Raw genomic sequence first — 13,851 nt, forward strand, 5'->3', positions numbered from 1 at the left:
TCTACACTTCCCAGCACTTCCCAGCACTGGCACTACTACTCTAGAGCATCTCCATGTTCGTATATGTACTGTGTAGTACTATCGGCTATTGGTATGTACATACTTCCCTTCCCGCTCCATCTGATGCCCATGTCTCCCACCTCAACTTACCCTACTACACCTACCCGGACAACCCGGCACAGCCCACCAGCGTACCTTTCTCCCACCAGCGTACCTTTCTCCCACCAGCGTACCTTTCTCCCAGCGTACCTTTCTCCCACCAGCGTACCTTTTCCTTTCTCCCACCAGCGTACCTTTCCTTACTACTACCACTACCCTACCACTACCCTACCACTACCCTACCACTACCCTACCACCACCTAACACTACCCTACCACCACCTAACACTACCCTACCACCACCTAACACTACCCTACCACCACCTACCACTAACCACCACTACCCTACCACTAACCATCACTACCACTCCACTAACCATCACTACCACTCCACTACCACTCACTCTCCTCCCTTCCCTAACTTCTACCAAGTATCTCTACTTCTAACCCTGCTCATTCCCTCCCCATTTCGCCCCATTCTGCCCCATTCTGCCTCATTCTTCCCCATTCCTCATGTACCACCTACAATATCTACATGTACCTTGTCCGGTCTACCGAACTAAGGAAAGTACGAAACTCTCTTGCCCACCTCACCTTTATTACTTTATTACCCAACTAAATCGTCGACTCCACCTCCACCTCCACCTCCGCTCCTCCGCTTCTTTCACTGCGGAACCTCCCTCGCTGACTGAAGTCAAACTTACCTGCTTGCTCTTCAGTCTTCGTTGTCGTCATAGTTAGTCTCTGTGCTGTTCTGCCTTGACTCCTACTCGGCTTCCCTCTCTTCAACCTCTTCTCTCAACTCTCCAAATCCCTCCCTCGTCCCGCCTGCCAAAAATCCCTCCGAGACCTCTCCGACGATATCGGCCTCTTTCCCTTCATCCAGCCAGCAGCCCGCCAGCAGCCCGCTCGTCCCGCTGTTGTTGTTATTGTCGTGGACCAGCAGACCTCCGCAAACCCATTCACAATCTCTCTCGTGCAGTCGACCTGCCTCTGAATTGGCAAACCCATATATACCCATTCACAACCTCTTTGTGAGGCACAATCCTCCGCCGACTGCATTCGCAAACTTGTGTCCACTCACCGTGCCCATTATTCAGCGGCCGTCGACTTCCGCATACATTGTGACATGGATTTGCCCATAATTCCTTGACAAGCTACAAATTATGGTCACTGAGCATAGTTTCCTTACCATCAGACAGCTTGGGAGTGAGGACCACTGCCCGGTGCGAGAATGCAGGACGCTACGACGGCTCGGAAACCGATCCCGAAATCATCGGCACCCTCGTACAAAATGCCACCCAAAATGCCTTCGCTCGTGGTGCCCCGGTCGGGGCTGCCGCTCGAGGTTGGTGCACCATCGGGCGCCGCCTCGAATGGTCTCATCGGCCTCACCTTGACCGATACTTTGATTGAGGAGATGATAAATTGCGTGCAGAGTGGAGAGGCTATACGATTTTCCCTGGGACCCGATTCTGTAAGTCAGCCTTGCTATTGAGGATTTTTAGCGGCAAGGACAATGGGGTTGCCCCCCATTGTCAACTTGACTTTGAAGTGGGGTCAATGTGAACTTGCAGCTATTGTTCTCAACTGCCACACCCAATTAGGAATTAAGCTGACTTTATAACCTCCAGTCGATTTCATATGGTTCCAAAACTCACCAACTCACTTCCACCGAAGATCCCTTCTCATACGACATTTTCCAAAATCATAAAGCATCTACAGGTTCACCGACGAATATCGATTCAGCAATGGCGAACCCAGCACCCCGCGGCCCGGGCAAATCTGCCTCTCGCGGCTTATGGAACCTGGGGTCACTGACCAAGAATTATACCAATATCAGGACTGAGATGGTTGATGCGCGAGGAAGAACAGTGAAGCAGATGGCCAACGACAAGGTTTCCAAAACCAGCCCAAAATTAAAGGAACCTACCCAAGGTTCTGACGACGCACTCGAAACTCTGAGAAATACCATGGCCATGGAGAATGCAAAGAAATCGGCCAGCACGTGAGTTTTATAAACTATTTTCTATTCTGCAATGGAATTATTAACATTTCTCCAGGACTCAACTTGTCAAGGACAGCTCTGCCCTACCACCCCCAGTCCAAAAGCGTGGTTCAGCCGCTCCACTGAAGACCGGAAGCTCAAATAGCTTCGCATCCAAGAGAGCGCTTGGAAAATCCAATATGAGGTCCTCCTTACCTACAAGTCCAGCTTTGAACGCCATCTCGTCGCCTTCACTGGGCCCTACATCAGTTCCTGCGTCGCAACAGCAAGCCGAGAAGACCAAAGCAATTAGGGGCCCAATCATCCACAGGCTGGCTCTGGGACCTGCAACGATGGGCGAACTGGAGAAGCTGAGAACGTCTGCTGCCACACCAATTGAATACAAGCATGCAATCGAGAAGGTGGCCGATGAGGAAGATGGGAAGTGGAAGTTGACTCGGAAATTCTTCAGGGAGTTGGATGTTTGGAAGCATGACTATGAATCGGATGCGCAACGTCAAACCGCAATTGAAAACGCCATTCATGTCTACGACAGGTTGCGGCTGAACCCATCGGAACCTGAATGGCAGATGCTACTGCCTGTGGCGGAGCGCGGAACGGGAAAGTGCCTGAGCAGGATCCAGGCAAAGATTGCTGTTGGTGGAAACTTCGCTGCCAAATCCAAGCCCAAGACCTCAGAGGACTCTAGTCGCGAGAGCGCTGGCGAGGACGGTGATAAGGCTTCCAAGCCTGCAAAGAGCGCGGGTATGGCTCGCACAACATCACAGAACTCTGCCACGAAGAGCAAGGCTGCAAAAGATCGGGAGGCCCAGGATAAGCGCCTCTCTGGCAAATCGTCCGCGGCAAAGCCAGCCCCTAAGAAGGTAGCCCCCCCCAAGAAACAGGCCAAGACTACGTTCAAGTCTGCCCAGTTTGTCAGCGATTCAGAAGAAGAAGAAGGCGATTACATGAACAACGCAAGTTCAACATCGAACAAAGGTTCGCCCACCAAGAAGACTCCTCTGGACAAACCAAGTGACGTTAAGTCAAACAAGCGAAAGAGTGACGCTATGGATACTATTGAGGCTACCAATGGCACAGCCAAGAAGGCAAAGAAAGCACCGTCCACATCATCTTCGGGTCTCTCATCAGTCTCATCCTCGAAGCATCACGTGTCTGATTCTGGCCAATCTACCCACGATGTGAAGACACTCCAGCACTCGATCAACAACAGCCGTGCTAAAATGAACACATCGCCCAAAAAGTCATCACCACTGGCTTCATCCCCACCCACCAACGCCTCTGACATGGAAGATCTCCACCAGTCCACCTCTATTTCACCTTCGAGCAGCTCTACAGACAGCATCAAGCGCCGCGCAGTCGACTCCGAATTCGACGAACCCCCCAAGAAAAAGCGCCCCTCTGGCAGCAACGGAGCCACCGACGCCGAGATGAAGAGCATCTACAACAGGAACCAGTTCCGACACGTCCCGACCCACTGCATCGACGCTAGCGCCAGGTTCCAGACCGTGTACGATCGCTATCTCAAACTGTACCAGGAGCTGCAGGCTGATCCTAGCCGGTTGCTCAATGAGCATCGGAAGTTGATGGATTTGCATGATCGCGTGGCGCAGATGAAGAGGGAGATCATTGAATCTGCGAGGGATAAATCGGAGGATCGCTGAGGGGGTGGGTTGTCACGGGGTGGCTTCTGATGGATGGATGGGGTATTCACATGAATTGATGAGGAAGATGGAGAAGAGTTGCATGGCATTGATGCGTTTAAGACGCTCGGAGCGAGTTATTGAAAGCGAAGGGGGGGAATAGATTATACCATGGGGATTTTTCGCAAGCATAGCTCCGGTTCTAGCTACAAACTGTATGAAAAGAATTATATTGAAGTATGCATTATCTCTCTCGTGTGGTGAATTATGTTAAACTATTCTTATATAACGTATTCCACAAGTGAGTCGGTAATACAAGTCAGCCGGGGTAATCCTAACGTTACCCTACACCAAACGCATATACCTACATTCCAACCTAAATGCCTCCACGCCAGAGCTCTCAATTAACTCAGAACGAAGGTCGAATTGCTCTAGCTATTCAAGGTTACCAAAAAGGGCAGTTTCGAAGCCTCAAAGCTGCTACGGATATGTACGATGTGCCTTATTCGACTGCGTATGCTCGTATGCTTGGTCGCGTCTAGCGACGCGACTTGCGGTCTGTAAAGCCTCAAACTGACGCAAAATGAAGAGTCGAGCCTTGAACAATGGATACTATCGATGGATCAACACGGTCTATCACCCCGACTTGATACTGTACGTCAAATGGCCAATCTACTCCTTCAGAAACGCGCTGGTGGAGAGCAAGAGCGAGCCCTCGAGGTTGCGGACCTTACAGTTCGCAAGAACTGGGTCCGTAACTACGTACAACGCCACGACGTCGTACACAGAGCCCACCTAGCCCTACAGACCTCGCACTTAATCAACTAGTTAAGGGTTGCCAGCTAGCGATGCATATGCTGTTCTTCTTACAGAGGAGAATAGGCAGTTACGGGCTGAGAATGAGAGGCAGAAGAAGAAGAGAGCAAAGCGGAGGTCGTATATAGCTACAGGAGGAGTTCTTACAGTTCAGGAGGGCCTGAATCAATCTCAAATTGTCGATACAGACAGAGCTTGTAGAGGAGCTTGCGGATCGCCCGCAAGCTCTACGAATACGTGCGCCACGAACGTGTAGTAACTTATGTGTAAATCACTTGTGGAATACGTTAATGTTCTTGTGCTGTTGGTTACTGTGTTAGCATCAGCCCCCTTGAGAGCCTCAGCCACAATGAGGGGAAAGGGGTTAACTAGAATAGTAGGTAAAGATGATGGCTGAGATGTTCTCTTGGTCTGCGGGCTCTCGTAATATAGTAGTCGGCGAACCCAGTCAGCCGTGTTATCGCGCGAGAGAGAATAACAATCGTGGATTCTGGATCTTGCGCCACTGACCCCCATTAGACATAACGTATGCACCAAGAGTCTCTTCCCGGTCCAAAGGAATGGGCTGAGAGGGTTATCATTAAGGATAAGATCATAGTTTCAAGTTTGCGATGCATTTTGGTCTTCGGGATCATATGGTGTCACACAGTCCGTAGAGGAATTATAAAAGAGCCATCATAAACAGCCGTCGTATGCCCCACTTTTCCCCTCAAAACTCATAACCCCCTCAATCATCTGCAATTGTGCCCATGCGTAAAAGAAAAACGGCTACGACTCCCAATACCCAATCTCGCCAGGCGAAATGGCAAAATGTATCCGCCCCGCGCTGGTTCCCCGTTCTCCTAAACACTAATAGCGGTCGTTTTCGACATCCACCGAGGCTTATCCCACCGGGTATGGGAATCGAACCTGTAGCATGGCAGAGGCTTCTATTGGGTCTTGAAGAGGAGGATGGCGCAGTGGCCGAGGTAGAAGTAGATGAAGTGCTTTGTCTCTGCGCGTTGCCCGTCATATTAGCATTTGTCCTTCCCCACGTGAAATTCCCCGGCAGGGCAGAGGGAAAGGGACACTACGAACCGTGGGTGACGAAGCTGCCAAAGTTCCGGCCGACGATACAGTGCCACGTCGGGCCCTTGCGGTCGTCAAACGTCTTCTTGATGTGCTGCGCGATGTCCTTCTCGATGTTGAACTTGAGCATCGCCTCTTGTGCTGCGAGTGTGTCAGTGGGGGAGTTCAGCCGAGGCTGTGATGACGCCTAGGCTCTATCAGAGTGCCATCGCCGGGGGGGACGCACCGATCTCGATGGCTTCTTGCTGCATCTCGTCGCTCATGTCGGCGGACTTGACCTGGGCTACGAGGGGAGGTTAGTGCTTGCGCGTTCGCGTCTCAGGTACCCTTCTGCCATCGGGGCGACGCGCGCAGGCGATGAGAGGGCCGAGGCTGGGATGACGACGACGTACCATCGACCTGGTCCTTTGAGGGGACGGCCTCCTTCTCATTCTGGCCGGGCATCTTGGGCAATCCGTCGCGGGGAGACTCTGGGTTCTCGGCTCGTGGTGGTGCAGGTAGTGAGTGGTGCGTGGTCGCGAAGATGTGGGGGGGGGGGGATGGGGGACGAATGGATAGCTGTCGCGTTTTCGCGTCAGGGTCCAAAAGAGGGGGGTATAGAAAGGTATAGATATATAGATATACCTTGGGGTCGAGGAGTATATAACTGAAGCTTCGATGGCGGCGGGGGGGTAAGTTCGGAGTATGGAGAAAGCCAAGAAGAGACGATGGCGACGATGAGGAGCGATGAGCGATGACCAGATGTATTTTGATTGCGGGCAGCGCTCACAGGCAGGTATTATAAGTGGTAAAACAGATCCCAAGACTTCACCACCCACTTCCGTGACCGCAGAGCCAACGGAGGTGTTGCTCTGTCGCTTGGCTCGCGCCCACCGCCTCCCGATCCCGACTAGCGTTTCATGGCGTGGTGTGGGGCCTTGTGGTGGCATTTTCCGTTGGTGGGATTGGAAGATTTTAGGGAGATTCTCCTCCTCCTCTTCTTTTCTTCACTACGCAACCTTATCTCCCAGAATGTTTTTCTAAATACCATGGCTTTACGACGTTCTTCTTTTTCTTTATAATAATTAGGTGCTTGTTTTTACTGCAGAGATGGAGTCTTCGAGGATCTTCATCAAGGGTTTGCCGCCCACGATCTCGGAGGAGGAGTTCAGGGAGCACTTCTCCTCCAAGCAGCCGATCACAGACGCGAAGCTGATCCCACATCGGCGCATTGGATATGTCGGGTACAAGACGCCCGAGGATGCCCAGAAGGCCGTCAAGTACTTCAATAAGTCCTTCATTCGCATGTCCAAAATCGGTGTCGAGATGGCAAGAGCTGTACGTCGTCGCTCACTCAACTACTTCCCGCTTAAGAGAATTTTTTTACTGATCTTTCTTATAATAGATCTCTGACACAACTCTACCCCCGTCGAGGAAGGTACAGAGAGAGACGGAAAGGCAGGGCCAGCAAGAGCGACAGGAGCGAGCTGCTGCAAAAGCGGCTGCCATCGCCGACATCCCCTCCCTGAAACGGAAGCGGGCAGAAGCCGATGCTGCCGACCCGAAGCTTCAAGAGTTCCTCGAGGTCATGCAGCCGGGCTCGAAATCAAAGGCGTGGACTTCAAAGGATGGTATCGAGGAGCCGCCGACGAAGATGCAGGCCATCGAACTGCCTGAGGAGGAAAGCGATGAGGAGTACGAGATCGTCCCGAAGAAAGCCCGGAACGCATCACGCGAGCCGAGTCCTGCTAAAGTGGCTGTCCCACCTGCTGTCGCTCCCGTGGCAGAGGTGGTTGATGCCACCGAGTTGGCAGATGAGATACCGGTTATTGGCGCTGCTGAAACGCAGCCCAGTGCTGGACTCGATGCTACTGATGATGATTGGCTTCGGTCTCGGACGAGTCGGCTGTTGGACTTGGTCAAGCCTGAGGATATAGTAGTTGACGAAGGCGTCCCTACTGCTTCCAAAGCTGTTCAGGCCACAGAAACGACCGAAACTTCTGCATTCACTGAAGATGTTGCGATGGAAGACGTTGACAAGCTTATCAGCGACAGCATCGCTGTTGTGCCGGAAGTGGGAAGCTCAACCGATGCTACCATGGACGCAATTCGAGAAAGCGGCAGGTTGTTCGTGCGAAATCTTCCGTATACAGCCACTGAGGATGAACTCCGAGTTCATTTTGAGAAATATGGCGCTCTTGAAGAGGTATGCATCCCGACTTCTTCATTTTTATTTTATTTTACATTCTTTGCTTTCATGATGAATATCCAGATAGGGACAGCTTATGCTACACGCAAGTGATGTCAACTGGTCGGAAATTTTAGTAGATGCTCCGTGTTTTCTGAAAAGCCTTTATTCAAGACTTGTTTTATTTCAAATTATATCACGATGCAGTAGTTAACTCCAGCTACAGATTCATCTCCCATTGGACGCCTCTGGGACCAGTAAGGGCTTCGTTCTTGTGCAGTATGAAGATCATGCTGCAGCGGCTGAGGCGTTTCACAATGTTGACGGCGAACCGTTTCAAGGCCGCCTGCTGCATATTCTGCCTGCAGCAGCGAAAAGGGACAAGAAGCTTGATGAATTCGAGATCGCCAAACTTCCCCTCAAGAAACAAAGGTTAATCAAGAAGAAAGCCGAGGCTACCTCTAGCGCCTTCAACTGGAATTCTCTGTACATGAACCAGGATGCAGTCAACTCCTCCACCGCCGATCGTCTTGGTGTCTCAAAGTCAGAGCTTCTTGATCCTACCTCGGCAGATGCAGGTGTCAAGCAAGCTATTGCGGAGACGTCGGTTATTCAAGAAACGAAGGCTTATTTTGCCAATAATAACGTCGACTTGAACGCATTCAAGAAGCGCGAGAGAGGCGATACCACAATTCTGGTGAAAAATTTCACATACGGCACATCAATTGATGAAATACGGAAGATGTTCGAGGAGTTTGGTTCAGTAATCCGTGTACTGATGCCACCTTCGGGGACAATTGCCATTGTCGAATTTGCTCAGGCGCCTCAAGCCAGGGCGGCGTTTGCAAGTCTTGCGTACCGTCGTATGAAGGACTCGGTAATTTACCTGGAGAAGGCACCAAAAGACCTGTTCACTCAGCCTGCAAATGTTGAAATTAAGAATGTAACCAACGATGCCAAAAGCACATCGATCGATGCCAAGCTCTCGGTATCCGACTTGTTGGGACCCGAAAGTGCCCAAACTGGCGCGGACACCAGCACCCTCTTCGTTCGCAATCTTAGCTTCAACACCACTTCTGATCGCCTGACGGAGACATTTAAACCCCTAGATGGGTTTATGTCTGCACGGGTCAACACTAAGACGGATCCGAAAAAACCTGGTCAAGTGCTGAGCATGGGTTTCGGATTTTTAGAGTTCAGGAGTAAAGCACAGGCACAGGCCGCCCTCAAGGTTATGGATGGTCACAGCCTCGATGGTCACAATCTCACAATTAAGGCGTCCCACAGGGGCGTCGATGCTGCAGAGGAGCGAAGGAAGGAAGACCGTGCCAAGAAACTGGCGGGTAAGCGCACCAAGATCATTGTCAAGAACTTGCCGTTCGAGGCCAGCAAGAAGGACATCCGAACTCTTTTCGGAACCTATGGGCAACTACGATCCGTGCGGGTGCCTAAGAAGTTTGATAATACAGCTCGCGGCTTTGCTTTCGCGGAGTTTGTGACAGCTCGCGAAGCGGAGAATGCCATCGAGGCGTTGAAAGACACTCATTTACTGGGTAGACGGTTGGTTATTGAGTTTGCAGCTGAGGATGCCGTCGACGCGGAGGAAGAGATCGAGAAGATGCAGAAGAAGGTTGGAAAGCAGGTGAGCAAGGTAGCCCTCCAAAACCTAACGGGGGGCGGACGAAAAAGGTTCAATGTGGAAGATGGCGCTGGGGAGGAGTGAGCCCTGTGCTACAAATAAATCGAAATATTGAGCAATCGGATCCGGTTGCGGCCGCCGCACAAATAAAGTTGGTCTGTGATGTTCTTTATGGTGTTCGAAGGAACAAAGCGTTGTTATGTCGTACAGCTTACAGGTACAGCGGTTGAGTGATATGTGATGAACATACTCTATGCCTTCGGAGCGTTGCCCTGAACTGTCGAAGGCGTATGTGTTTCAGAGTATTATCCTAGCAGGAAATGCAATGATGGTGGGGTCACATGGAGGGCAATCATAAACGATGATGGCTGTACCTTGACTCGGAATGTCTACCATAGTAGTACAGTCCCATGATCGAAATTGTTGCCTATGCCAGCAGACGGAACATCCTGGATCCCTCCCGCATCGTCCATGTAAATATGACAAGTCTATTGTCCGGCCCTACCTAGCCCAACCTGCCTGATCAGGAGTATTTTTCGGGCACGTTTTGGTCTCACATCAGGATTGAGGCTCTGGCTTGTCCTGGCCAAAATAAAATTAGATATTGGGGAACCAATTCATAGAAGGCGTAGACGTGAACTGAAACGTTCCCCCTACCTCATGCACGGAGGACTGTTTTCAGTTGTAAAGGCCCATGCGTGTGTACCCTCTATTCTATTTGTACTCTATACATAGAACATAGAACATCCTTCATCCCTTGTTTGTTGCTCCTCAATTATAACATACCCCTTGACTCCCTGCCCTCCAACGAGACGCAGGGGAGGGAGCTGACTAATCAATACAACGACGACTAACATCATAGTCTTTGACCACGGTATATTTCTCATTTTGGCTTGAATGTGGAAGTATTTAGACGGGAGCGGGATGGGAATATGAGCATTTCCACGTCTTCATCATAGTGCTTGCTACGCATATGGCGTGCGATCAGTTTACCTTGACTCCTATATGAGTGTCAAACCCAAAGACAGTAAAGTCAATCCATTGTTTTCAAGATTCGTCGTCGTCTACCATTTAGATCGATCGGAGCATAGACTTCTCCTTGCTTCAACCCCCATTGACTGACCTGCATCTGCCCAATAGCCGCCTCGATGACCGACCGCCCTTATCCGCTCTAGGTACAGTGCACTGACTGTCCTTGTTGTCTGGTATGGGCAGTGCTCAACGGTTCGACGCCGAAAAGGGTCATTCGAAAGGGCACACAACCATATATGTTCTCCTTCTCAGCTGTCTCATGCTTCCGCATATTGCTATCTTCTACGGCCCTGTCCAAGTTGGTTTACTTCTCCTCCTTCCCTTCTCTGCTTCCCGAGAGACATGTTTCTCGGGATCACGGGGAGATCTATAGCGCAGCACCTACCGATCGATCTTACATTTTGGCACGGCCGTTTGTGCGGGCTTACTTTTCTTCTTATAAGCTCGACTGCCGGCTAGCTCGTCATTCTCAATTCCATGGCCAAATTCCCGCCCTTTTAATCTTTCTTACTGGCCCCAGTGTGTAGACAGCTTCCATTCTCTTTCCCTACTACAGTCGTTACTAGTTACAAGAACCAACCCCCCTCTCTGTCTGCACACGCAATAGAGGGGCGTTTCGTCTTATCGCTCCTTACTTGGCCGTTCTTTGGTTACGCTGTTGAAGGCACTTCATTCCCTGTTACTTTTGCCTCTCCCTCTGGTCAGAATCAGCTACTCCTGAAGAGTTTTTGACTGACCAGCACAACAAATTGCATTGATTTCATTCAATGGCACAAGGTTGGCATGCACCGGTACAGAACTACACGTCACAACAGATGCCACTACTGTCTCCAGTAGAGAATACGGGGCTTCTGTCGCCGTTCTCCATGACTTCCCAAGATACAAAGCATCCCAATACTGCACCATTCGACGTCTACGAAGCTGAAAGGATGATGCAGCCTAAACTTGAGGATAACTCGCCGAAGGCCATCTTACCATACCCCCCATCGCATTCTATCGCTCAACATTCGCGGATGGAGCAAGGCCCTTCTAATAGACGAACCAACTCGAGAATTCAACGAGCTAGGCGTCACCGCAGGATAATCACTCAGTCGTCGCAGTACAGGGCATACCGAACGAAGCAGGATCAGCAACAAGATGGTCAGAAATGGTCGGCGGACTTGGAAGAGGCGTTTCTCGATGGTATTTGGCCCGCCCCGATGATCAGCGGACGTCATGTTAACAATCACAGCTTTCCTTGACGTCCCAATGATGGGTAAACTGATGTTTCAAATCAACGGGAAACCCCACGGGCGCAACCAGTTGATAGCATTATACATGTGGATTGCGTATGAGAAATCGCTGCCGCCCAATGTCCGTCCCGATAAAACAAAGCGTCGTACCCAGAAGCAGGTCTCCAGTCACATCCAGGTCTTGAAAGGATACATACGAACCGATCCTGCGTGTAAGTGTTCATGATTCCTGGGGCCCTTTTCTCTGGCTAACTTGATCCAGTCCAGCATATATTTCGCTCGGCGAATGAGAAGCCAAAATGTAGCAACAGGGACATGCTGAACAATGATCCATGCCTCACAGCCCTTGCGAACAATTCATTGCCCCACTGGCGTTCAACACCCTCGCCCATTAGCATGGCATCAATACGGCCCTGTCTGTTTGATCTGTGTATGTCTATTCCGAAAGCCGGTGGCCATTACGAGCGCCTACACGAGTACTTGGATCCAGAGCCCCTCGTATTAAGTCCAACCGGCATTGGAGAATCGCTACCAAACTGGCGGCGACAATTTCCTCAGATCGTACATGGCTCGGCGGCAGTCCGCGGTTTGGGTTGCAGTCTCATCCACGTCGATGTTTCTTTGACTCTGGGATACGCTAGTGCTCCTGCGGAGGCTGAGCTCTTGGGTAACTTTGAAATAGCCGTTCCGTCGAATGAAAGCCATTTAAAGTGGCACAGCGTACAAACCGTACAAAGGCACAAAGACTTGTTCGGCGCTTCTGGGTCGGATCTAATTTCAACGAATAATTCTTCACTGCATGTAGACCGGTTCGAGGATGGCACTGGCGCAATAATGCGTTTAGCATTTCCTGCCCTTCCATGGGCACATGCTCTAGGAAAGATGGACGACTTTCAGGGGCAGTTTGAGGAAAGTCAACGAGGTGGACACTACCACCCAGTTCAGCTGGAAGCTCGCCAATACATCGACCAGATGACAATGTATCAAGAGGTCTTTTCATCGGCTGACTACGGCCGCTCTTGGACGAAGAAGGTTATATTGGTTTGGACATTCACCAAGGCCAACCAAGATGAGAGAGGGCTGATTACGTGGCGCCACATCCACACAGCTCCTCTGGGACAGTCATTGTTGTCTCCGCATCCAGACAATGGCCAGGACATGCAAGCTGCAATGGACAATAACTTCAATCCCACAGGTCGTGCACCATTACTTTCCATCCAGCCTATTTATTACGACTCCGTACCCAATGATCTTATAACACCATCCAACTCGTCGGCTCAGCCGTCGCCATTTTCTCAATACGGCAATCCAACACACGAGGATATAGTGCCCAAGAACATGACCTTTATGCCTCACAGCACTCAACAAAGTGATGGGGCCATTGCAGAGCAAGCTCCACATATGAACTATATGGTTGATAGCGATCCCTCCAACCTCTACGGCTTCGAGCATAACGCCAACTTGTGGCAACCTCATCCCAATCTACAACGTTTTGAAAATGATGGCTACCTATCCCCATACAGCACTCCCATGCCAACAGGTGGCGTCGCTCAAGATTTGAAAGGAAATTGGCAAGGACCTCAAGATTTGGATTGGTGGCATCGGTCATGCGAGCAGCCACGCCTTCAGAATTGACCATTATCACACGGCGCTCTTAATAAATGATGCGTCGGCGCCAGCGGCATCGGCGGTATCGCTGGGTCCTTGGTATTTCGCTCGCAAGACGCGCCGAATTATCGGCCGGGGATACACAGCTTTGACGCCGAACTGTGCCTTAAAATTCCCTTCGCACTTTGTGCTCCGGCGCCTAATTGAAGCGCACCTGGACTACCTTATCCCTTTCTTTCATACTTGATTCTGTTCTGAATTGCCAGCATGCTAGCACCGATACCCTTTTTAAGTCGAAAGATAATTTCTATTCTCTTCCTGGCCTTCCATAATATGTTTAATCTCTCACGGAGGCTGTGTCTTGGTTTAAGGGCCCTAATTCCTGTTACTTTCTCGGGGTGCCTTGGGGTGTAAGGCGGTTGGATAATGGGCCGGGGATTATTATGGCGTTGGCATATGCGTGGTTGCTCTGTTATGATCGAGATGTTGCTAATCACCCTATTTAGATAGAAGGTGAATTAGCACATGTATCAAGCATAG

At 50.7% G+C, this 13,851-nt stretch overlaps 4 protein-coding genes across 4 annotated transcripts; 3 read left to right on the forward strand and 1 right to left on the reverse strand.

Moving 5' to 3' along the window:
- The first annotated feature begins 724 nt into the window (after positions 1–724).
- Positions 725–3,995, forward strand: VC83_07476 (uncharacterized protein). The gene is made up of 3 exons (XM_024471046.1): positions 725–1,575; positions 1,733–2,106; positions 2,162–3,995. The coding sequence occupies exons 1-3, from the start codon at positions 1,333–1,335 to the stop codon at positions 3,768–3,770; spliced, it is 2,226 nt and encodes a 741-aa protein (XP_024321355.1). The 5' UTR covers positions 725–1,332; the 3' UTR covers positions 3,771–3,995.
- Positions 3,996–5,151: 1,156 nt separating this feature from the next.
- On the reverse strand, positions 5,152–6,450 carry DYN2 (Dynein light chain). The gene is made up of 4 exons (XM_024471047.1): positions 6,026–6,450; positions 5,860–5,916; positions 5,643–5,774; positions 5,152–5,559 (listed from the first exon to the last, which is right to left on the reverse strand). The coding sequence occupies exons 1-4, from the start codon at positions 6,075–6,077 to the stop codon at positions 5,495–5,497; spliced, it is 306 nt and encodes a 101-aa protein (XP_024321354.1). The 5' UTR covers positions 6,078–6,450; the 3' UTR covers positions 5,152–5,494.
- Positions 6,451–6,629: 179 nt separating this feature from the next.
- Positions 6,630–10,526, forward strand: MRD1 (multiple RNA-binding domain containing protein). The gene is made up of 3 exons (XM_024471048.1): positions 6,630–6,950; positions 7,018–7,818; positions 8,027–10,526. The coding sequence occupies exons 1-3, from the start codon at positions 6,723–6,725 to the stop codon at positions 9,521–9,523; spliced, it is 2,526 nt and encodes an 841-aa protein (XP_024321361.1). The 5' UTR covers positions 6,630–6,722; the 3' UTR covers positions 9,524–10,526.
- A 712-nt stretch (positions 10,527–11,238) lies between these two features.
- On the forward strand, positions 11,239–13,338 carry VC83_07479 (uncharacterized protein; the record flags this gene model as incomplete). Its single annotated transcript, XM_024471049.1, has 3 exons — positions 11,239–11,653; positions 11,703–11,915; positions 11,966–13,338. The coding sequence occupies 3 exons, from the start codon at positions 11,239–11,241 to the stop codon at positions 13,336–13,338; spliced, it is 2,001 nt and encodes a 666-aa protein (XP_024321360.1).
- Positions 13,339–13,851: the final 513 nt, after the last annotated feature.

This window comes from Pseudogymnoascus destructans (genome assembly GCF_001641265.1).
Source record: "Pseudogymnoascus destructans isolate 20631-21 unplaced genomic scaffold scaffold_20, whole genome shotgun sequence".
Lineage (NCBI taxonomy): Eukaryota > Fungi > Ascomycota > Leotiomycetes > Thelebolales > Thelebolaceae > Pseudogymnoascus > Pseudogymnoascus destructans.

What these genes read in the sequence shown, in the direction of transcription:
- MRD1 (XM_024471048.1), top strand. Translation starts at nt 6,723, where the DNA reads ATGGAGTCTTCGAGGATCTTCATCAAGGGTTTGCCGCCCACGATCTCG. An exon ending in GTGTCGAGATGGCAAGAGCT is followed by an intron (nt 6,951 to 7,017) that starts GTACGTCGTCGC and finishes TTCTTATAATAG; the next exon opens with ATCTCTGACACAACTCTACC. An exon ending in AATATGGCGCTCTTGAAGAG is followed by an intron (nt 7,819 to 8,026) that starts GTATGCATCCCG and finishes CTCCAGCTACAG; the next exon opens with ATTCATCTCCCATTGGACGC.
- VC83_07476 (XM_024471046.1), top strand. Translation starts at nt 1,333, where the DNA reads ATGCAGGACGCTACGACGGCTCGGAAACCGATCCCGAAATCATCGGCA. An exon ending in TTTCCCTGGGACCCGATTCT is followed by an intron (nt 1,576 to 1,732) that starts GTAAGTCAGCCT and finishes TATAACCTCCAG; the next exon opens with TCGATTTCATATGGTTCCAA. An exon ending in GCAAAGAAATCGGCCAGCAC is followed by an intron (nt 2,107 to 2,161) that starts GTGAGTTTTATA and finishes ACATTTCTCCAG; the next exon opens with GACTCAACTTGTCAAGGACA.
- DYN2 (XM_024471047.1), bottom strand. Translation starts at nt 6,077, where the DNA reads ATGCCCGGCCAGAATGAGAAGGAGGCCGTCCCCTCAAAGGACCAGGTC. An exon ending in CTCAAAGGACCAGGTCGATG is followed by an intron (nt 5,917 to 6,025) that starts GTACGTCGTCGT and finishes CTCCCCTCGTAG; the next exon opens with CCCAGGTCAAGTCCGCCGAC. An exon ending in TGGCAGCTTCGTCACCCACG is followed by an intron (nt 5,560 to 5,642) that starts GTTCGTAGTGTC and finishes GGCAACGCGCAG; the next exon opens with AGACAAAGCACTTCATCTAC.